Here is a 22,675-nt window from a genome sequence, read left to right as displayed (position 1 = left end):
ATATGTGTTTGCAAATTGTCTCAGGCCAAGACTTAATACTCATGGAGGTGTTTACTATGTCTTGCAGAAAATGTCCAAGAAGCAATCGGATCCACAGGCAAAAGCAAAACACAGGCCACTACAGTTCAGATAACACTACAAGAGCATCGACACGGCTAATTTGAAGCATGTTTCCACATTGGCAAAACTTCCAGAGGAGACCTTGGACTACATTAATATTAGTCAAGACAAGGACAAAAGACCTACACATGTTGCCTTGCATTTGTGGTAATCTACACCAATGAAAACATGTACTACAGATATATTTGAATATGTATGGATATATTTGAAATAGTATACATTGTCTTGATGTTTTTCTGTAATGTAAATAAACTATTTATATCACTTAATATAGTTTTTCCTTTTTAATGTATTTGTTAAAATAATAAATGCTCAGAAATGAGAATGAGCTATTTGTATTTGAATGCTTACAACTAGTTTTCAGTGTGTTGGATCCATAGCAATGTGGTACAGCCTAACTTTTGTAAGGTTAAAGGGAACCTGCCAGTCGATTCATACTGCCAAAACCATCAGAGATTGATTGGACGATTGCAGCAAAGTATTTTTTTCTCTGAAAATTAACCCTCAGGATTTAAATTAAAACATAGTTTGACGCATTCCTCTAGTTGATTGACACTTTATTCCTATGTACACATATGGGAGAGAACTGTCAATTGACTGGAGTAGAACAAGAAGAATAACGGCCAAGGGGGGCACCAGACTAGCCTCTTCTCTGCCTGTGATCATTAAGCTATGTTTTCTCTGAAACATGCTGGCAATAGTGCAGCCAGACTATGATTCATGCTGCCTGTGGATTGAGCAGAATGAATTGATTGATTAGTTTCCTTTAAACCAATTTCTTAACAGTGAAAATAAATATTGTTTCTTCCTCTGGTAGCTAATAATTTCCATTATGGCATAATATCATGTATATAAATCATTTTATATTTTTTGTATGAAAGACCCCGAAATGGGGTGGGCTTATGCCACCTATTGAAAAAATGTTTCACCTCTTTCCTTTAATTTATATATGGCCTGAGATGTTAAGCATGCATGAGTGAGTATTTGCTATTTACATTTTTTAGAACACATTTGGACCATTAATTAATTAAAAGAAGGAGCTTGAAAACTCCATTAAAGAGATGTCTCCAGTTTAATTAATTCAGGACCCTAGTTGAAATAAAGGCAGTACATTTTCCCCTCCTGCAGCACTAGTGATGTTGGTGCTGCTGTTCCGAGAGTGTGATGTGACTTGTGTCATATGTAGGATACAGCCAATGAACGTCCGCTTGTCAATATTCCATCAGAGCGAATTTCTGTGATAAAATAATAAAGGCAGCACCTTATGAGAGACTGTGCATTGACTGAAGCCATCACATGACACAAACCACCGTACAGTTTGGGAACAGCACCACTGCATAAGAAGAATATAAAGATTATATTTTAATTAGGGTCCTGAATTGATTAAGTTGGGGTTACCCAGTAGTGGACTGCCCCAATATAACCAGTGGTGCTATCTCCCACTTTCAGCCTTATATAATGAGGAGGTCATGGTGGATGCTGACAATGCAAAAAAGAGTACAATTAAAGCTACTGTTGGCATAATTACATTCCCCCTGCTTGTTTTTTTAATGAACGTTATATCTGTTTACAAACTTTAGAAGTGAGGTGATGTTGGGTGATGTGTATCCTATCACGTGGCAGATATGGCAGGATGCAAGTCATCGGTGAAGAGGAGGCAGTATGTCATGATGTAAGGAGGTGAAGCACAAAAAGAGTCCGGGGGCAGTTACCTTCTCGGCTCTGTGCCTGGAACCATTGAGCTGTGCTACAGGTTCCCCAGGGGGTGGACTTAGAGACTGAGACAGGAAGGAAGCTGGGCAGAGAGTGGGAAAGGTGCGCACGCAAGGGTCAGAGCAGCGTGAGCAGCGGTCAGAGCAGTGTGCAGCTGCACTCCGGTATCCCTACAGAGACTGTCACTCCCCTGGTACCCATGGTATCAGTGCAGAGACTGTGACTCCTGGTACCCACGGTATCAGTGCAAAGCCCTTGATTCCTGGTGAGAGACTTAGGGTACCGTCACACTCAGCAACTTTCCAACGATCACGACCAGCGATACGACCTGGCCATGATTGTTGGAAAGTCCTTGTGTGGTCGCTGGAGAGCTGTCACACAGACAGCTCTCCAGCGACCAACGATGCCGAAGTCCCCGGGTAACCAGGGTAAACATCGGGTTACTAAGCGCAGGGCCACGCTTAGTAACCCGATGGTTACCCTGGTTACCATTGTAAATGTAAAAAAACCCCACATACTCTCATTCCGGTGCCTGTCACGTCCCCGGGCGTCCGCTTCCCTGCACTCCTCCTGCATCCTGTGTAAGCGCGGCCGTAAAGCAGAGCGTTGACGTCACCGCTGTGCTCTGATGTACGGCCGGCTGGCGCTGACACAGGATGCAGGAGGAGTGCAGGGAAGAGGACGCCCGGGGGACGTGACAGGCACCGGAATGTAAGTATGTAGTGGGGTTTTTTTACATTTACAATGGTAACCAGGGTAAACTTCGGGTTACTAAGTGCGGCCCTGCGCTTAGTAACCCGATATTTACCCTGGTTACCAGTGAAGACATCGATGCATCGGCGTCACACACGCCGATGCAGCGATGTCAGCGGGTGATCCAGCGACGAAATAAAGTTTCAAACGATCTGCTACGACGTACGATTCTCAGCGGGGTCCCTGATCACAGTAGCGTGTCAGACACAGCGAGATCGTAACGATATCGCTGGAACGTCATGGATCGTGCCGTCGTAGCGACCAAAGTGCCACTGTGAGACAGTACCCTTAGTAGACTGACCATCGTTTTCCCGGGATAGACTGTGCTGTAAAAGTTAAAGACTCAGAGCCTATTCATACCACATTAACTCCCGAAACCCCAGGCAGCAGATTCCTAGAGATTACTCAGCCCACGGACAACAGAGGGACGACAAGTTTCTTGGCGCCTACGTTGGAGAAGATGACCCTTCAAGCAAGTCCTCATTAGACTGATAAGTGTTCTTTTCTCAAGAAATCCTGCTTACTTCTGTTACACTGTTTGACTCCCATATTTTTGCACTGTTTTATTGTTAGTTATATTCTACTGCTTCCTCCCTGTGAGGAGAACCTGATTCCTGTTTATAAATCCCTCAACTGTTGGTCTGTCTGTTCCGTGGTGACACACTCAGTACCTACATACTATTACATTTGGCGTAGTCGGCAGGATGCCACATGGTAGCATGGAAAGGGCAGACCAAGCAGCTGGGGAAGTTCCCAGGTCTAGCATTTCCCTGGGAGCCATGTTGAATAATTTGCCAAGGTTCACTGGGAACAATGCAATGCTGTGGAGTTGGACGGAGCGTATCCAGGGAATGATGCGGATGCATCCCATGACACCAGCCCTGGAAGCAGAAATTGCATTGATGGCCCTGGAGAGGGAGGCATGGGATTCTGTCATGCATAGGTCCCCCCACGAGAGAGATACCCTGGACAAAGTGCTGCGCATACTTGAGGAGACGCATGGGGAACTTCGCATGCAACTGTTTCACTGGGTACAATGGGAGGGGGAGACCGTGACCCAATTCGTGAACGCCCTACAAGAACTTCACACTGCTATCAGATGAAGGACAGTGTAGGGGTTGGGTCAGTTGATGTGGTGCTCAGGGATAAGCTGGTGACGGGACTGTGTGACACAATGATGAAACAGGCACTGCGAGAGCGCATGCGAGTAAAGCCAGACATGACTTTTTCTGAGGTTGGCAGTGAGGCACATGTGCGAGAACAAGAACATGGAGTGATGGGGCTGGTGGGAAAGGTGTGGAGCGGGGAGGTAACCACCACCACAGACAATATCCCCCAGTGGGTGGAGTACCTGAGAATGGAGATTAGACAGGTCCGTGACGAAATGGCGGCCTCCAGAAGAACTCTGAGGGCCCGGCCCGCTGGTGCGAGACAGAGAAGCTGCCCCCTGAAGGGAGGGTGAACTTACCAGGAGGAGAAGCCCTCTTACATGCTACACCTGTGGAGAACACAGCCACATTGCCCGATGTTGTCCCCGGCGGAGCCGACCATCCCCGTGCCCTCCTTTAAACCAGGTGGCTCTGAGCTCGAGGGGCACCGCTCGAAGCGTGAAGAACAGAGGAGGAGTAGTAAAAGTCCCCACAGCCTTGTTTCCATGTGCCCTCTGGTCTGGGCAGAAATCAATGGAAGAGCTGTGTGGTGCCTGATAGACAGCAGCTCACAAGTGACCACCATGCCTGAGAGATATTTCTGCTGTCACTTCACAGAGGCGCTATGGCCCGAATGGGGCCCTGTGATCAAACTTATGGTGGCCAATCACTTGCCCATCCCAGTCACAGGGGTGGTATGGATGAACATAGAGGTCTGTGGAAAAGACCTCAGGAGAAGAGTGGTACTGGTGGATGGAGAGGTAGCTGAAGACCATACCATGACCCGGGGCATGAATGTGTTAAAAGACCTCGGAAGCCTGGTTTTCAACGAGTCCCTGGAACAGTTCCTGCAACAATGGAGCAACCAAACCCCCCAGAGAAGGGTCTTTTAACAACTGATATGGACCACCCAGGTCCGGGAAACATACAGCGACGGAAAGGAACTCGGCAATGTAATAGCCCCACCTCAGTCAATCGAGTGTTGCCCCCTGGGCAGACAGTACTTCCCTTGCCTATACAAACTGGCGTCCTGCTGGAAGGGGTCGACGTTCAAATTGAGCCCAGCAGAGCCGACAAGCTGCCATCAGGAATATTGGTCGCACAGTCCCTGGATGTGGGATGGAACAGTCCTTGTGCGCTGCATAAATTTTGGGGAGACAAATGCAACTTTGCCCCCTAGAAGCGAAGTTGCCCAAGTCCTGGGCCTCCCAGACGAGTTGGTCCCAACTTAGGCGATCTGTGGCCGGTGACCGTCAAAGCGGAGGCAGCTCCGGACCCCAGATTACTGCAAGAAGGGCGCCAGATACTGGAATGCATGAGGGCGGAGCTCTCAGAACTTACTCCGCAGCAGGTACCTCAGGTGGAAGCCGTATTAGGGAAATTTCAGGAGGTGTTCGCCAAAGATGAAGATGACTTTGGACGTACCACGGCCATCACCCACGAGATATCCACCGGGGATGCGGCACCAATCCAGGAATGGTACCCCCAAATACCCCCACAGATGTACTAGGAGGTGAAGGGAACACTGTCACATGTGCTGAAGAAGGGAGTTATACGCAAGAGTCGGAGCCCGGGGCTGCCCCTATAGTCTTGGTGAAGAAGAAAGACGGGTCCTTGCGGTTCTGTGTGGACTATCATCGGCTGAACACTTGCACAGTGAGGGACTCGTACCCACTGCCCAGGATAGAGGAGTCCCTGATGGCACTAGGGAATGCCAGATATTTCTCCACTTTAGACTTGGCCAGCTGCTACTGGCAGGTGCCCATGTCTGAGCAAGACCAAGCCAAGACGGCTTTCATCCTTCCGATGGGACTGTATGAGTTTGACCGGATGCCCTTCAGCCTAGCAAATGCCCCAGGAACATTTTAGTGACTCATGGAGAGATGTCTGGGAGAACTTTGAAGCCACTTTGATTTACTTGGATGATATCATCATCTTTGCCCCCACCTTTGAGGAGCATCTGCAGAGACTAGAGCAAGTTCTGAGTTGGCTTCAGAAGTACGGCTTGAAAGTGAAACCCCAGAAATGTCACCTCTTTCGTACCAAGATTGAATACTTGGGACACGTTGTCTCTGCTGAGGGGGTGAGGCCTTCCCAGGAGAAGATCGCTGCGGTACAAGATTGGCCAACTCCAAAAACTGTGAAAGATGTGCATGCATTCCTTGGACTCACAGGATACTTCAGACACTTCGTAAAAGACTTTACCTGCCTTGCTTATCCACTCCAGGAGTTGATGAGGGGAGTGCCCACTTGCACCAAAAACAGGAACATACAGTTAGGAAGCGTCAGGAGGAGGCATTCTTGGCTTTGAAGAAGGCTTTGACGGAGGCCCCTGTGCTGGCCTATGCTGACTTCACGCAACCATTCATCTTGCACACTGATGGGAGCCTGCAGGGCCTCGGGGCCATACTATCGCAGATGCAGGTCGGGAAAGAGCGCATCATTGCATACGTCAGTCGGTCTTTGCATGACTCGGAAAAGAATCCAGAAAACTACAGTTCGTTTAAGCTGGAGTTGGTGGCGCTGGTGTGGGCAATGACTGAGAAGTTCACGGAATATCTGGCTGGCTCAGAAGTTCATGTACGCACCGATAACAATCCGTTGGCCCATCAAGAGAATGCTAAGTTAGGGGCCCTAGAACAACGTTGGGTAGCCCAAATGGCCAAGTTCCGATACCAAATTTGAAATAAAAGAGGAGCTGAGAATGTTCATGCGGATGCCCTCTCCCGAGTAAACTATCGCAAACTAGCACCCAGCCAGGATGAAGAACTGGAAGATGTGGAGGTTCCAGGTTTTGGAGAGACTGCCAGGACGGTGGCAGCGACACAGGAAATTGAACAGGAAGAGGCCTGTGTGAATTTGCTGGAGCAGCCCCGCGATGAGTGGGTCCGAGTGCAGCGGAGGATCCGGAGCTAGCTCAGTTGAGAAGGTGGGTCATGTTTGAACAAATGCCCAATCGGCACGAGAGGAGGTCCATGTCACCTGAAGTACTGAAGATGCTACGCCAGTGGGAGAGGCTCCAGTTGTGGGATGGTATCTTGTACCGGAAGGTATTCCTGCAAACAGAACTCAGTCTTGTATGGCAGACAGTGATTCCCTCGTCCTTGATAGATCAGGTGGCTAAGGAAGCATATGAGAAAGGAGCACACTTTGGGCCAGAAAATTTTTTTCCAGTGGTAACAGCGCCTATTTTATCATCCCCACTTAAGGAAAATCGTGGAGAAAGTTTGTCAGCAATGCAGAAGTTGTGAGCTGGTCAAACCACCAAAACAACGAGCCCCCACAGAGACGGTGAGGTCTTCTGGCCCCATGGACCTACTGGCAATAGATTACTTGACAATTGGACCAGCACACCAAGGCTATGAGCATTGTTTAGTGATGATAGACCACTTTACTAAATTTGCCGCAGTGATGCCCAAGCGGGACTAGACTGTCGAGTCTGCTGCTCACGCAATTTGCAAACACTTCATACAGGTGTACAGGTGTCCCAAGCGCATCCATTCTGATCAAGGGGCCTGCTTTCTCGGAAGAGTGATGGAGGAGCTGCACCAGCTGTATAAAATCGATAAGTCCCGGACCACCCCTTATCATCCACAGGGGAATGGGGCTTGTGAGAGATTTAACCGCACTCTGATTCAAATGCTGAGGACTCTGGAAGAGGACCAGAAGGCGAAGTGGACTGAGTCCATCCCTGAATTGGTGTGGGCGTATAACAATCGAAAACACAGCACCACCGGTTTCACCCCATACTCTTTGTTCTTTGGCCGACCCAGGAAGGGGCTGGCAGAGCTGGAGCTGGAAACCGAGGAGGACTACCCATGGAAGGGGGTGTACTCCTGGGTTCTAGAACATCATCATCAGCAGCAGACAATTCAAAATCTAGTGCAGAACCGGCTGCACGAAGAGGAGCATCCCCAGGTAGCTCCTCAAAAGGTGACAGCCCTGCGGCTTGGAGACCGAGTCTTAGTGAGGGAAAAGCAGACTCTGCTGTGACTAGAGAGGGACCTCCCTGGTACCCACAGTATCAGTGCAGAGACTGTGAATCCTGGTACCCACGTATCAGTGCTGCTGTTTCTCTGTGCCTACGTTGGAGAAGATGACTCTTCAAGCAAGTCCTCATCAGACTGATAAGTGTTCTTTTCTCAAGAAATCCTGCCTCTGTTACACTGTTTGACTCCCATATTTTTGCACTGTTTTATTGTTAGTTATATTCTACTGCTTCCTCCCTGTGAGGAGAACCTGATTCCTGTTAATAAACCCCTCAACTAGGGTTGAGCGAAACGGGTCGTTCATTTTCATAAGTCGCCGACTTTTGGCAAAGTCGGCGTCTCATGAAACCCGATCCGATCCCAGTGTGGGTCGGCCACGTGGAACGCGAACTTGGCGCCAAAGTCGCGTTTCGAATGACGCCTTCCCCGCCATTTTTTTGAGCCAATTAATTGTGGGCAGCGTGATGACATAGGTTCCGGCTCCTGCGGCATCATAGTGCTATGTTACGTTTTCGGACGTAGTAATTTCCGGAGTCAAAAAATAAGGGGAGAGAGAGAGAGAGAGAGAGAGAGAGAGAGAGAGAGAGAGAAAATAAAAAAAATAATTTCATTGACATACATTGGGTTTCGTGTTCCGGGTCCGGAACCCGACTTTACAGTAGAATCGGCCGATTCCATACGATCCGACATCCGAGAAGGTCGGGTTTCACAAAACCCACCTCGATCCTAAAAAAGCTAAGGTCGCTCAACCCTACCCTCAACTGCTGGTCTGTCTGTTCCGTTGTGACACACTCAGTACCTGCATACTATTACAATGACATCACATTTACTTCAGCTTCATGACTCTAATAATCCCAAAGATCAGAAAATATTCTAGAATTAACAACAGAACAGCTATACATCAAGATGAATTTACAATGGTTTTCATTTGCCACTGTATTGGGGTTATGATGAAATGATCCAGCCAGGAACTGGAAAGTTTTCTTTTGGATTCTGCATAGCAGTTATCTGTCTAGTTATATCAAATAATAAACTACAATTTAGAGTATTTCATGACTTAATAATTATAATATTTAGAAAGTATTAATACCAATTGTTGAAAAAAAAACCAAAAAGCTAAAATGTCTTTTTTTGCAAGCGCCATATAAAAGTCTGCAAACCATGTATAACACAACATAATTTACAAAATTTTAATTTGCAGCACCTACCACATGTAATATGTGTGTACAACCTAATGCCGGATGTATTGACCACTGGCAAAGTAAATAAGCAATAAATAATCTATATCCTTTCATAAAATGGTGTACTTTCTAGTACAGAAAAATAATACCAGACCCGTACCCTACAGAACCAATAAAAAACATGCAATATGTTTCCATTTAAAGCATACTGCTTAGTGTTGAGCATTCCGATACCGCAAGTATCGGGTATCGGCCAATATTTGCTGTATCGGAATTCCGATACCGTGATCCGATACTTTTGTGATATCAGGAATCGGTATCGGGATCAATATTAATGTGTAAAATAAAGAATAAAAAAAAAAAAATATTGATATACTCACCTCTCCGACGCAGCCTGGACCTTACCGATGTAACCGGCAGCTTCCGTTCCTAAGAATGAGCGCTTGAAAGACCTTAGATGATGTTGCGGCTTGTGATTGGTCGCGTGAGCGGTCACGTGACCGCCACACGACCAATCACAAGCCGCAACGTCATCTAAGGTCTTTCAAGCGCTTGAAAGTCCTTAGATGACATCGCGGCTTGTGATTGGAGTTGCTGCCCACTGCTCCAGTTTATTTATATCTGTTTTAATCTTCTCTCTCTCTCTTCTCTAATATTAGCTATCCCTCCTAGCTTTATGTCATCAGCAAACTTAATTAGTGTACCCTCAATTTCTTCATCTAAATCATTGATAAAGATGTTGAACAATACAGGGCCCAGGACAGAACCCTGTGGTACCCGACTTGAGACATTCTTCCAACCTGATGTGCAGCCATTTATGACCACTCTTTGGGTCTGATCACTAAGCCAGTTATGAATCCACCTAACAGTTGCCTTGTCTATTCCATACATAGTCATTTTTTCAATTAGGATGGTGTGGGATACTTTGTCAAATGCTTTGCTGAAGTCAAGATATACCATATCTACAGCATTTCCCTGATCCACCCAGTCAGTGATTCTGTCATAGAAGGAAACTAAGTTAGTCTGACATGACTTATTAGCTACAAACCCATGCTGACTCTGGTTAATCACTCCATTCTTATCCAGGTACTTACATACATGTTGTTTAATAGTTTGTTCAAAGATCTTTCCGGGTATGGAAGTCAGACCCACCGGCCTATAGTTCCCTGGGTCCACCTCCTTCCCCTTTTTGAAGATAGGAATGACATTTGCTCTTCTCCAGTCTTCTGGGACTTCTGTTCTCCAAGAATTATTGAGAGTGGTTTAGAAATTTCTTCTGCTATCTCCTTCAGTACTCTGGGGTGTAATTCATCTGGATCTGGAGACTTTAATTCATTTATGTTAGCTAAGTGTTTCCTCACTACCTTACTGTTTTTAGATATCCTGGATTCTTCTACTCCTTTAATAGGACAGTGAAGATAAGTTGATGTTATATTTCCTTTCTGAGAGAAAACAGATGCAAAATAGGATTTAACCCCTTAAGCCCCAAGGGTGGTTTGCACGTTAATGACCGGGCCAATTTTTATAATTCTGACCACTGTCCCTTTATGAGGTTATAACTCTGGAATGCTTCAACGGATCTTGGCGATTCTGACAAAGCTTTCTCATGGCATATTGTACTTCATGGCAATGGTAAAATTTCTTCAATATAACATGCATTTATTTGTGAAAAAAACGGAAATTTGACGAAAAATTAGAAAATTTTGAAATTTTCGAAATTAAAATTTGTATGCCCTTAAATAACAGATATATGTCACACAAAATAATTAATAAGTAACATTTCCCACATGTCTACTTTACATCAGCACAATTTTGGAACCAATTTTTTTTTTGTTAGGGAGTTATAAGGCTTAAAATTTAACCAGCAATTTCTCATTTTTACAACACCAATATTTTTTATGGACCACATCACATTTGAAGTCATTTTGAGGGGTCTTTAAGATAGAAAATAACCAAGTGTGACACCATTCTAAAAACTGCACCCCTTTAGGTGCTCAAAACCACATTCAGGAAGTTTATTGACCATTCTGGTGTTTTACAGGAATTTTTGGAATGTTTTAAAAATGAACATTTAACTTTTTTTCACAAAAAATGTATTTCAGCTACAATTTGTTTTATTTTACCAAGGGTAACAGGAGAAAATGGACCCCAAAAGTTGTTGTACAATTTGTTCTTAGTACGCTGATACCCCATATGTGGGAGTAAACCACTGTTTGGGCGCATGGCAGAGCTCGGAAGGGAAGGAGCGCCGTTTGACTTTTCAATGCAAAATTGAATGGAAATGAGATGGGACGACATGTTGCGTTTGGAGAGCCCCTGATGTGCCTAAACATTGAAACTCCCCACAAGTGACACCATTTTGGAAAGTAGACCCCCTAAGGAACCTATCTAGATGTGTGATGAGCACTTTAACCCACCAAGTGCTTCACAGAAGTTTATAATGCAGAGCCGTAAAAATAAAAAATCATATTTTTTCACAAATATTATCTTTTCTCCCCCAATTTTTTTTTTCACAAGGGTAAGAGAAGAAATTTGACCTCAATAGTTGTTGTGCCATTTGTTCTGAGTACGCTGATACCCCATATGTGGGGGTAAACCACTGAATTTACTGGAATTGATATGGGACGCCATGTTGCATTTGGATAGCCCCTGATGTGCCTAAACATTGAAACCACCCACAAGTGACAGCATTTTGGAAAGTAGACCCCCTAAGAAACTTATCTAGATGTGTGGTGAGCACTTTGACCCACCAAGTGCTTCACAGAAGTTTATAATGCAGAGCCGTCAAAATAAAAAATCATATTTTATCACAAATATTATATTTTCGCCCCCAATTTTTTATTTTCCCAAGGATAAAAGAAGAAATTGGACCGCAAAAGTTGTTGTGCGATTTATCCTGAGTACGCTGATACCCGATATTTGGGGGTAAACCACTGTTTGGGCGCATGGCAGAGCTCGGAAGGGAAGGAGCGCCATTTGACTTTTCAATGCAAAATTGACTGGAATTGAGATGGGACACCATTTCACGTTTGGAGAGCCCCTGATGTGCCTAAACATTAAAACCCCCAAGTGACACCAATTTGGAAAGTAGACCCCTCAAGGAACTTATCTAGATGCTTTGTGAGAACTTTGAACCCCCAAGTGTTTCACTACAGTTTATAATGCAGTCGTGAAAATAAAAATTATTTTTTTCCCACAAAAATGTTTTTTTAGCCCCACAAATTTTTATTTTCCCAAGGGTAACAAGAGAAATTGGACCCCAATCGTTGTTGTCCAATTTGTCCTAAGTTTTCTGATACCCCATATGTTGGGGTAAACCCCTGTTTTGGTGCACGGGAGAGCTCAGAAGGGAAGGAGCACTGTTTTACTTTTTCAATGCAGAATTGGCTGGAATTGAGATCGGATGCCATGTCGCGTTTGGAGAGCCCTGATGTGCCTAAACAGTGGAATTCTAACTGAAAACCCTATCCCAAACACACCCCTAACGCTAATCCCAACCATAACCCTAACCACACCCCTAACCCTGACACACCCCTAACCCTAATCCCAACCATAAATGTAATCCAAACCCTAACTTTAGCCCCCATCCTAACTTTAGCCCCAACCCTAACCCTAACTTTAGCCCCAACCCTAAACCTAACTTTAGCCCCAACCCTAACCCTAACTTTAGCCCCAGCCCTAACCCTAACATCAGCCCCAAACCTAACTGTAGCCCTAACCCTAACTGTAGCCATAACCCTAGCCCCAACCTTAACCCTAGCCCCACCCCTAACCCCAACCCTAACCCCAACCCTAGCCCCAACCCTAGCCCTAACCCTAGCCCTAGCCCTAACCCTAACCCTAGCCCTAACCCTAATCTTAGCCCTAACCCTAGCCCCAACCCTAACCCTAGCCCCAACCCTAGCCCTAACCCTAGCCCTTACCCTAACCTTAACCCTAGCCCTAACCCTAGCCCTAACCCTAACCCTAACCCTAGCCCTAATGGGAAAATGGAAATAAATACATTTTTTAATTTTTTTTATGTTTCTCTAACTAAGGGGGTGATAAAGGGGTGTTTGATTTACTTTTATAGCAGGTTTTTTTTTAGTGTAGTTTTATGATTGGCAGCAGTCACACACTAAAAGATGCTTTTTATTGCAAAAAATATTTTTTGCATTACCACATTTTGAGACCTATAATTTTTCCATATTTTGGTCCATAGAGTCATGTGAGGTCTTGTTTTTTTTGCGGGACGAGTTGACATTTTTATTGGTACCATTTTTGGGCATGTGACATTTTTGATTGCTTTTTATTCCGATTTTTGTGAGGCAGAATGACCAAAAACCAGCTATTCATGAATTTCTTTTGAGGGGGGGCATTTATACCATTCCATGTTTGGTAAAATGGATAAAGCAGTTTTATTCTTCAGGTCAGTACGATTACAGCGATACCTCATTTACATAATTGTTTTATGTTTTGGCGCTTTTATACGATAAAAACTATTTTACAGAAAAAATAATTATTTTTGCATCGCTTTATTGAGGACTATAACTTTTTTATTTTTTTGTTGATGATGCTGTGTGGGGGATCGTTTTTTGTGGGACAAGATGACGTTTTCAGCGGTACCATGTTTTTTTATATTCATCTTTTTGATCGCGTGCTATTCCACTTTTTGTTTGGTGGTATGATAATAAAGCATTGTTTTTTGCCTCGGTTTTTTTTTACGGTGTTCACTGAAGGGGTTAATAGTGGGACAGTTCTATAGGTTGGGTCGTTACAGACGCGGTGATACTTAATATGTGTACTTTTATTGTTTTTTTTATTTAGATAAAGAAATGTATTTATGGGAACAATATTTTTTTCTCATTATTTAGGAATTATTTTTTTTTTTTACACATTTAAAAAAAAATTTCTACTTTTTTACTTTGTCCCAGAGGGGACATCACTGTATAGTGACAGATTGCTGATCTGACACTTTGCAGAGCACTGTGTCAGATCAGCGGACTGGCGTGCCCTGATCCTGGCTTACCAGCGCCTGCTCTGAGCAGGCACTTGGTAAGCCACCTCCCTGCAGGACCTGGAAGTAGCCCCACAGCCATTTTGGATCCGGGGCCTGCAGGGAGGAGACACTTGGTACAAGGTGAGCACATCGCCTTGTACCGATCGTCTCAGGGAAGCATGCAGGGAGCCCACTCCCTGCGCGATGCTTCCCTGTACTGCCAGAACACTGCGATCATGTTTGATCGCAGTGTGCCAGGGGTTAATGTGACAGAGCGGTCCGTGACCGCTCCTGGCACATAGTGCCGGATGTCAGCTGCAATAGTCAGCTGACACCCGGCCGCGATCCCCCATGAACGCGGCCGATCGCATATGACGTACTATCCCGTAACTGGGAATTAAGTCCCAGGTCACCTTGATGGGATAGAACATCATATGGGATTAAGGGGTTAAAAGTTCAGCCTTCTCAACATCCTTTCTTATCATTTCATAATTTTCATTCTGTAAAAATCCTATAGCATTTTTTACTTTTCTTTTACTTTTGACATATTCCCAAAATCCTTTTTTGCTGCTTTTGATGTCGCTTGTAAGCCTTAATTCATTGTCAGCTTTAGATAATCTGTTTCATGCCCTGCAGGTTCTGCAGACAGCATTATATTCTTCTTTAGATATGCCTCCTTCTTTCCAGTTGATAAACATTTATTTCTTCCTTTTTAGCGTGTGTTTAAGTTCTCTGTTCATCCATCCTGGTTTCCTTAAATGCTTTGTATTCTTCCCTCTTTTTGGAATTGTTAACGATTGTGCTTTGAGAATCTAATTCTTCAAGATTTCCCAACCTTCCTGGACATTGTTGTCCTTAAGGATATCCAGCCATTGGATCCCTTGATTCTCTTTCCGAGTCCCTTAAAATCTGCCTTTCTGAAATCTAACCTTGAAGTCTGAGTCTTCACAGGTCTTCCTCCTCTAGTTATTCTAAAATAGCATGGTTGCTACCTCCTAGGGTCCCAGCCAGTCTTACCTTCTCAGCCATTTCCTCCCTGTTTATAAGGATTAGATCCAAGGTAGCAGATCCCCTTGTTTTCTCCCCTACCTTTTGATAGATAAAGTTGTCAGCAAGAGAAGATAAGAAGTTGCTTGACCTGTTAGTTTTACCTGAGAGAGATTCCCAACAAATGTCTGGATAGTTGAAATCTCTCATGACCACTATGTCCTATTTTTTGGAGAACTTAGCCATTTGATGCATAAAAAGTTCATCCATATCTTCAACTTGCACAGGCGGCCTGTAGTAAATGCCTACAATGGTGTCCTTTCCATTGTTCTCTCCTTGTATTCTTACCCAAACAGTTTCCACAGAACTCCTAGTCTCTGAAGCTTCAATCTCTGTGCACATATACACTTTTATAACATACAATGCAACACCTCCTCCTCGTTTATCAAGTCTGTTTCTTGATAAACTAGTTTTGTGATAAAAGGAGGAGCCTGCATAACATTAGGCAAGTGTTATTTTTTAATTCATTCATTTTCTGGGATTAGTAACCCCTTCCCGATACAGCAAATTTTCTTTTTTGCATTTTTGTTTTTTCCTCCCTTTTTTCTCAGAGCCATAACTTTTTTATTTTTCTGTCCACATGAGCTTCCACACTTTTGACGGACACCATTCATTCTACCACTAGTGTTGAGCATTCCGATACCGCAAGTATCGGGTATCGGCCGATATTTGCTGTATTGGAATTCCGATACCGAGTTCCGATATTTTTGTGATATCGGAAATCGGAATCGGAAGTTCCCAGTGTATGGTTCCCAGGGTCTGGAGGAGAGGAGACTCACCTTCAGGCCCTGGGATCCATATTCATGTAAAAAATAAAGAATTAAAATAAAAAATATATATATACTCACCCCTCCGGTGGCCCCTGGACCTTAGCGATGTAACCGGCAGCCTCCGTTCCTAAGAATGCAGTGAGTTTAGGACCTGCGATGACGTCGCGGCTTGTGATTGGTTGCGTGAGCGGTCACATGAGCGGTCACGTGACCAATCACAAGCCGCGACATCATCGAAGGTCCTTCACTCCTCATTCTTAGGAACGGAGGCTGCCGGTTACATCGCTAAAGAAAGAAGTCAAAACACTGCACTCATCATGTTGATTTTTGCTAACGTGAGGATTTATTCAAGATGAGAGACGAAAACAACAGGGCAATAGTATTTTAACGTTTCGGCCACTCAGTGGCCTTGATCACAAAGTGCGTGCCTTTATGGTTGTTTTGTATTCCGTCATGTGATATAAAGATATTCTACTGAGTTCAAGATTAGAGAAGGTGTCGTATTTCCCAAGATTGGGGAAATAAGGCCTAAGGTCCAATGGGTGGTTGTCAGAGACAGGGTAAATCTGGTTCTAGTACCTCTGTCAAGAGCTAGGTTGGCTTGATATTAGTCTAAATGTCCCGTCCTAGGTGTGAGATCCGGTTTAGATGCAATTATGGTGCTGTTACGTAGGAGCAAAAACAGCTCCAAGGTGTATAGACCCACTAGAACGGAGTGGGGGTATCCGCTCGGATATCCAATATCCGAGGAAGCGCTATGTGGGAGCTTGAAATCTGCGTTGGTGGTAAGGTGGGAGACGCCGACACACACTGTGTCTTGGCGGTGAAACCAGCAATATTCCTCATTGAGGAGTTTAGGGCCTGCGATGACGTCGCGGCCTGTGATTGGTCGCGTGAGTGGTCACATGAGCGGCACGTGACAAATCACAAGCCGCGACATCATCGAAGGTCCTAAACTGCTCATTCTTAGGAACGGAGGCTGCCGGTTACATCGCTAAGGTCCAGGGGCCGCCGGAGGGGTGAGTATATCCATATTTTTTTATTTTAATTCTTTATTTTTTACATGAATATGGATCCCAGGGCCTGAAGGAGAGTTTCCTCTCCTTGAGACCCTGGGAACCATCCAGGATAGCTTCCGATACTTGTGTCCCATTGACTTGCATTGGTATCGGGTATCGGTATCGGCGATATCCAATATTTTTTGGATATCGGCCGATCCCATCTGATACCGATACCTTTGAGTATCGGAAAATATCGCTCAACACTACTTACCACTTACTTTACTTGAAAACAAGAAAAAAAATCCAAGTGTGGAGAAATTGTGAAAAAAAATCTGACATTGTTTTATGAGAATTGTTTTTATGGTATACATTATGTGGTAAACATGACATTAACATTCTGCTCATCAATATGATCACAGTGATTCTTCACATGTACAGTTTTTTATTATTTTAGTGGTCAAAAACAAATGAGAAATTTCCTCAATTTTTTTAAGGGGGTTGAGTCACCATTTATTAAGACCCATAGTTGCCAGTTGATGGACCTGTGTGAAAGCTCATTTTTTGCAGGGCGAGACAATATTTTTTTATACCATTTGGGGGTAAATATGACAGTTTGATTGTTTTTTGTGGTATTGCAGTGACTAAAAACGTAATCTTGGGGTTCATAATTTTTTCCATTTAAGGAGGTTGCTCATCCGGTCAATTATTTTGATATTTTGATAGATGGGACTTTTCTGAACTCGGCGACATAAGTGTGTTTTGGTAATATTTTATTTCCTATTCTTTTGCATGTTTGTCACACTTAAATGTTGCAGATTACAAAAAAATTAAATATTAGACAAAGATAGCACAAGTAAACACAAACTGCAGTTTTAAATGAAGGTCTTAATTATTAAAGATAAAAGCAATCTGAACATACAGGACCCTGTGTGAGAAAAGGAATGCCCCCTCCTGAAAACATTGATTAACTGTGGTTTATCACATCTTTGGAAAGCTGAGCTCAAATTCCTAAGCCACACGCAAGCCTGATTATTTCCACACCCATTCTCATTCAAGAAATCACTTAAATAGGACCTGCCTGACAAGTAGACCAAAAATTCCTCAAAAGCTACACATCAGGCTGCAATTCATGGAAATTCTACAGCAAATGAGAAATAAACTAATTGAGATCTATCAGTCTGGAAAAGTTTGTAAATATATTTCTTAAGCTTTTGAACACCAGTGAGCTACAGTGAAAGCCATTATCCACAAACCGCAAAAACATGGAATAGTGGTGAACCTTCCCAGGAGTGGATAGCTGACCAAAATTACCCCAACAGCACAGTGATGACTCATCCAAGAGGTGACAAAAGACCCAACAGCAACATTCAAATAAATTCAGGTCTCACTTGCTTCAGTTAAGGTCAATGTTCATTACTTCACCATAAGAAACAGACTGGGCAAAAATGGCAGAGTTCAAAGACAAAAAACACTGCTGAGTAGTGTTGAGCGATACCTTCCGATATCAGAAAGTATTGGTTTCGGATTGGATCGGCCGATATTCAAAAAATATCGGATATCGCCGATACCGATACCCGATACCAATGCAAGTCAATGGGACCAAAATATCGGAATTAAAATAAACCCTTTCTTTCCTTGTAGGTTCATTCTACATGAAGGAAAACAACTAAGAATAATGTAGGATGTATTGGGGGAGGTGGCGGAGACATTAAAGGCATATATGTTTAGCCCAGTCAAATAGAATAGCAGGAATTTAAAAAAAAAAAAAAAATAAGTCTTTTGGAGTTACAAAGATATTGACTATGTTAAGATTTTTTTTTTATTTTGTCAGATATTGATGTTTCACTACTTCCATGCCCTTCACCGTCTTTTTTACTTCTCCCACACTTTCTTCTTCATCATCCTCAGCAGCAGCATCTTTGACATCAACTTCTTCTTCACCTTATTCATCTTCTACCTATTATTTTTTTTTGTTACATTCTTCGTATTCTTTTTATTAAACTATTATTCTTCTTCATATTCTACTTCTTCATCATATTCTTATTTGTGACAGGCATTCCTGTAGTTGTTATCTATAAAAGTTTGAAGATTACACCTTCCGTTCTGCCTGTCACAAAAGAGTTACAACAGGATTTGTCCGCGTTCAGTTAGGCCTGCAGCAGCAGGCTTTTTCCAGGGGCACCACGAGGAGGAACGGACTCACCCCCATACACTGCTTAGTCTTCTTCTGCTTATAATTTAGATAATATCTTTTTCTCTGATGTTTAGTCTTATGCTTAATGTTCTTCTGCTCTTTTTTCTACAGCCTCTTGTTCTTCTGCTTCTCGGTCTTCCAGGTCGTCGTCTTTAGGGTCTTGAACTTGGAAATGTAGCAGAAGGTACAAGAAGGCTGAGAAAATGCCGAGAAACAGCTGATGGAACTGGAACTCGGATGGCTACCTGAAGGTCCAAGAGCCAATGGAACTACCGAGGACCAGCTGGAACCCGGTTACTAAGCAGGAGGTACCCATGCGAGAAAGCATTACCAAGGACCACCTGATGTTGGTGGAACTCGGATACCCAGAAGGAGGCATCTAAGCCAAAGGCTCTGCCCAGAACCATTTGACGGTACTGGAACCTGGATGGGGAGCAGAAGTTACAAGAGCAAAAGACACTGCCGAGAACCAGCTGATGGTATTGGAACCCGGATGGGTAGCCGAAGGTACAAGAGCCAATGGAACTACCGAGGACCAGCTGACGTTACTGGAACCCGGTTACTAAGCAGGAGGTACCCATGCCAGAAAGCACTACCAAGGACCACCTGACGTTGGTGGAACTCGGATACCCAGAAGGAGGCACCTAAGCCTAAGGCTCTGCCCAGAACCAGCTGACGAGACTGGAACCAGGGGGACCTATTCAATATTGTCTTCCTAGAGCCCCAACTAGCGGTGTTGGAGCCAAGGGTCAGCAGGGGGAGCAGAGTGTAGGCCAAAGCCTGCACTGGAGGCAGCTTATTGTCTGTTGTGTCTGCGTGGCGTTTGCAGGACACGTTGCCGGCTACACAGCAGGGGAAAAGCTGGCATTACTGAACCCCACTGACACAGTGGCGAGTGTTTTTCTCTGTGCCGCCAGCACTTCCGAGCACCAACTGGCAGTGTTAGAGCCCAGGGACAGCAGGAGGAGCAGAGTGTAGGCCGAAGCCTGCACTGGAGGCAGCTTAGTGTCTGTTGTGTCTGCGTGGCGTTTGCAGGACACGTTGCCGGCTGCACAGCAGGGGAACAGCTGGCATTACTGAACCCCACTGACACAGTGGCGAGTGTTTTTCTCTGTGCAGCCAGCACTTCAGAGCACCAACTGGCGGTATTAGAGCCCAGGGACAGCAGGAGTAGCAGAGTGTAGGCCGAAGCCTGCACTGGAGGCAGCTTAATGTCTGTTGTGTCTGTGTGGCGTTTGCAGGACACCTTGCCGGATACACAGCAGGGGAACAGCTGACGTTACTGAACCCCACTGACACAGTGGCGAGTGTTTTTCTCTGTGCAGCCAGCACTTCCGAGCACCAACTGGCGGTGTTAGAGCCCAGGGACAGCAGGAGGAGCAGAGTGTAGGCCGAAGCCTGCAGTGGAGGCAGCTTAGTGTCTGTTGTGTCTGCTGTTGTGATTCGGTTCGTGGGCTCCCCCGGTGGTCTCTTGTGGTACTGGTGTCCTGCAAGCTTTGCCTTCTCAGTTCACCTGTTCCTATCAGGATGTGGGAGTATCCTATTTATCCTTGCTCCTCAGTCATTCTAATGCTGGCCATCGATGTATCCAGAGTGATTCTGTTGCATGTTCCTGCTCCCAGTTTTCTGCTCAGCTAAGTTGGACACTTTAGTCCTTAAGTCTATTTTTGTATGTTTGTCCAGTTTGCATTTATGTGAATCTCTGCAGCTGGAAGCTCTTGTTGGGCTGAAATTACCACTCCAGTGGCATGAGTTGTCACATGAGTTAAGGTAATTTCAGGATGGTGTTTTGAAGGGTTTTGCAGCTGACCGCGAAGTCCTCTGTTGTATCTTTCTGCTATTTAGTTAGCGGGCCTCTCTGTGCTAAATCTGCTTTCATACTACGTGTGTCTTTTCATCTGCTCTCACCGTTATTATATGTGGGGGGCTGCTATCTCCTGTGGGGACATTCTCTGGAGGCAAGCCAGGACTGTGTTTTCTTCTACCAGGGGTAGTTAGTTCTCCGGCTGGCGCGCGGCATCTAGAGACAACGCAGGAATGCCCCCTGGCTACTTCTAGTGTGGTGTGTAGGTTTAGCATCGTGGTCAGCTCTAGTTTCCATCACCCGAGAGCTTGTCCGTTTATTCTATGCTTCTGATGTTTCCTTGCCATTGGAAACCATAACAGTCTGCGTGGCATTTGCAGGGCACGTTGCCAGCTACACAGCAGGGGAACAGCTGACGTTACTGAACCCCACTGACACAGAGGCGAGTGTTTTTCTCTGTGCAGCCAGCACTTCCGAGCACCAACTGGCGGTGTTAGAGCCCAGGGAATCAAGAAGGAGCAGAGGAGCAGAGTGCAAGCCGAAGCCTGCACTGGAAGCAGCTTAGTGTCTGTTGTGTCTGCGTGGTGTTTGCAGGACACATTGCCGGCTGCAAAGCAGGGGAACAGCTGGCTTTACTGAACCCCACTGACACAGTGGCGAGTGTTTTTCTCTGTGCAGCCAGCACTTCCGGGCACCAACTGGAGGTGTTAGAGCCCAGGGACAGCAGGAGGAGCAGAGTGTAGGCTGAAGCCTGCACTGGAGGCAGCTTAGTGTCTGTTGTGTCTGCGTGGCATTTGCAGGACACGTTGCCGGCTACACAGCAGGGGAACAGCTGGCATTACTGAACCCCAATGACACAGTGGCGAGTGTTTTTCTCTGTGCAGCCAGCACTTCCGGGCACCAACTGGCTGTGTTAGAGCCCAGGGACAGCAGGAGGAGCAGAGTGTAGGCTGAAGCCTGATTGGAGGAAGTTGAAAGGGAACCTTTAACCCCCCAAGGCGTTTGTAGCTGAAAGAGCCATCTTGTGCAGCACTATGGATGCAAAAGGAAAAGGTGGCTTTTTAATTATGCTCCTTGCAAATGCAGAACTAAACACTTATAAAATTTGTCCCCTGATACCGTGAAACCGTCCCAGAGGTGGGACTTTCCTTCATAATGGGACGCAGCTAGTGTTGAGCGATACCGTCCGATACTTGAAAGTATCGGTATCGGAAAGTATCGGCCGATACCGGCAAAGTATCGGATCCAATCCGATACCGATACCCGATACCAATACAAGTCAATGGGACTCAGGTATCGGACGGTATTCCTGATGGTTCCCAGGGTCTGAAGGAGAGGAAACTCTCCTTCAGGCCCTGGGAACCATATTAATGTGTAAAAGAAAGAATTAAAATAAAAAATATCGCTATACTCACCTGTCCGACGCAGCCTGAACCTCAGCGAGGGAACCGGCAGCGTTGTTTGTTTAAAATTCGCGCTTTTACTTGGTTACGTGAGGTCCCGGCTTGTGATTGGTCAGGGCGGCCATGTTGCCGGGACGCGGACCAATCACAGCAAGCCGTGACGAAATTACGTCACGGCTTGCTGTGATTGGTCCGCGTCCCGGCAACATGGCCGCCATTAACCAATCACAAGCCGTGACGTCACGGGAGGCTGGACATGCGCGTATTTTGAAAAGCGCGCGTGTCCAGCCTCCAGTGACGTCCCGGCTTGTGATTGGTTAATGGCGGCCATGTTGCCGGGACGTCACTGGAGGCTGGACACGCGCGCTTTTCAAAATACGCGCATGTCCAGCCTCCCGTGACGTCACGGCTTGTGATTGGTTAATGGCGGCCATGTTGCCGGGACGCGGACCAATCACAGCAAGCCGTGACGTAATTTCGTCACGGCTTGCTGTGATTGGTCCGCGTCCCGGCAACATGGCCGCCCTGACCAATCACAAGCCGTGACGTCACGGGAGGCTGGACACGCGTGCTT

At 45.3% G+C, this 22,675-nt stretch overlaps 1 protein-coding gene across 2 annotated transcripts in view; it reads left to right on the top strand.

Moving 5' to 3' along the window:
* The window catches only part of TMEFF2 (transmembrane protein with EGF like and two follistatin like domains 2), a 1,006,851-nt gene extending 1,005,207 nt beyond the window's left edge, over positions 1 to 1,644 (top strand). Inside the window, exons 10-11 of one of the 2 annotated variants that reach the window (XR_013218244.1) lie at positions 68 to 1,183; positions 1,491 to 1,644. Coding sequence is in view for 1 of the 2 variants with exons in the window: in XM_077275380.1 (XP_077131495.1) it covers positions 68 to 164 (97 nt within the window). In the remaining variant the exon portion in view is untranslated. Of the gene's footprint in view, positions 1 to 67 lie in introns of both variants that reach the window. The other variant, XM_077275380.1, reaches the window with a different exon arrangement.
* The last annotated feature ends 21,031 nt before the right edge of the window (positions 1,645 to 22,675 follow it).

Source organism: Ranitomeya variabilis, chromosome 7 (assembly GCF_051348905.1).
Source record: "Ranitomeya variabilis isolate aRanVar5 chromosome 7, aRanVar5.hap1, whole genome shotgun sequence".
In the NCBI taxonomy this organism is placed as follows: domain Eukaryota; kingdom Metazoa; phylum Chordata; class Amphibia; order Anura; family Dendrobatidae; genus Ranitomeya; species Ranitomeya variabilis.
This window is presented reverse-complemented; position numbering and strand designations above follow the sequence as displayed.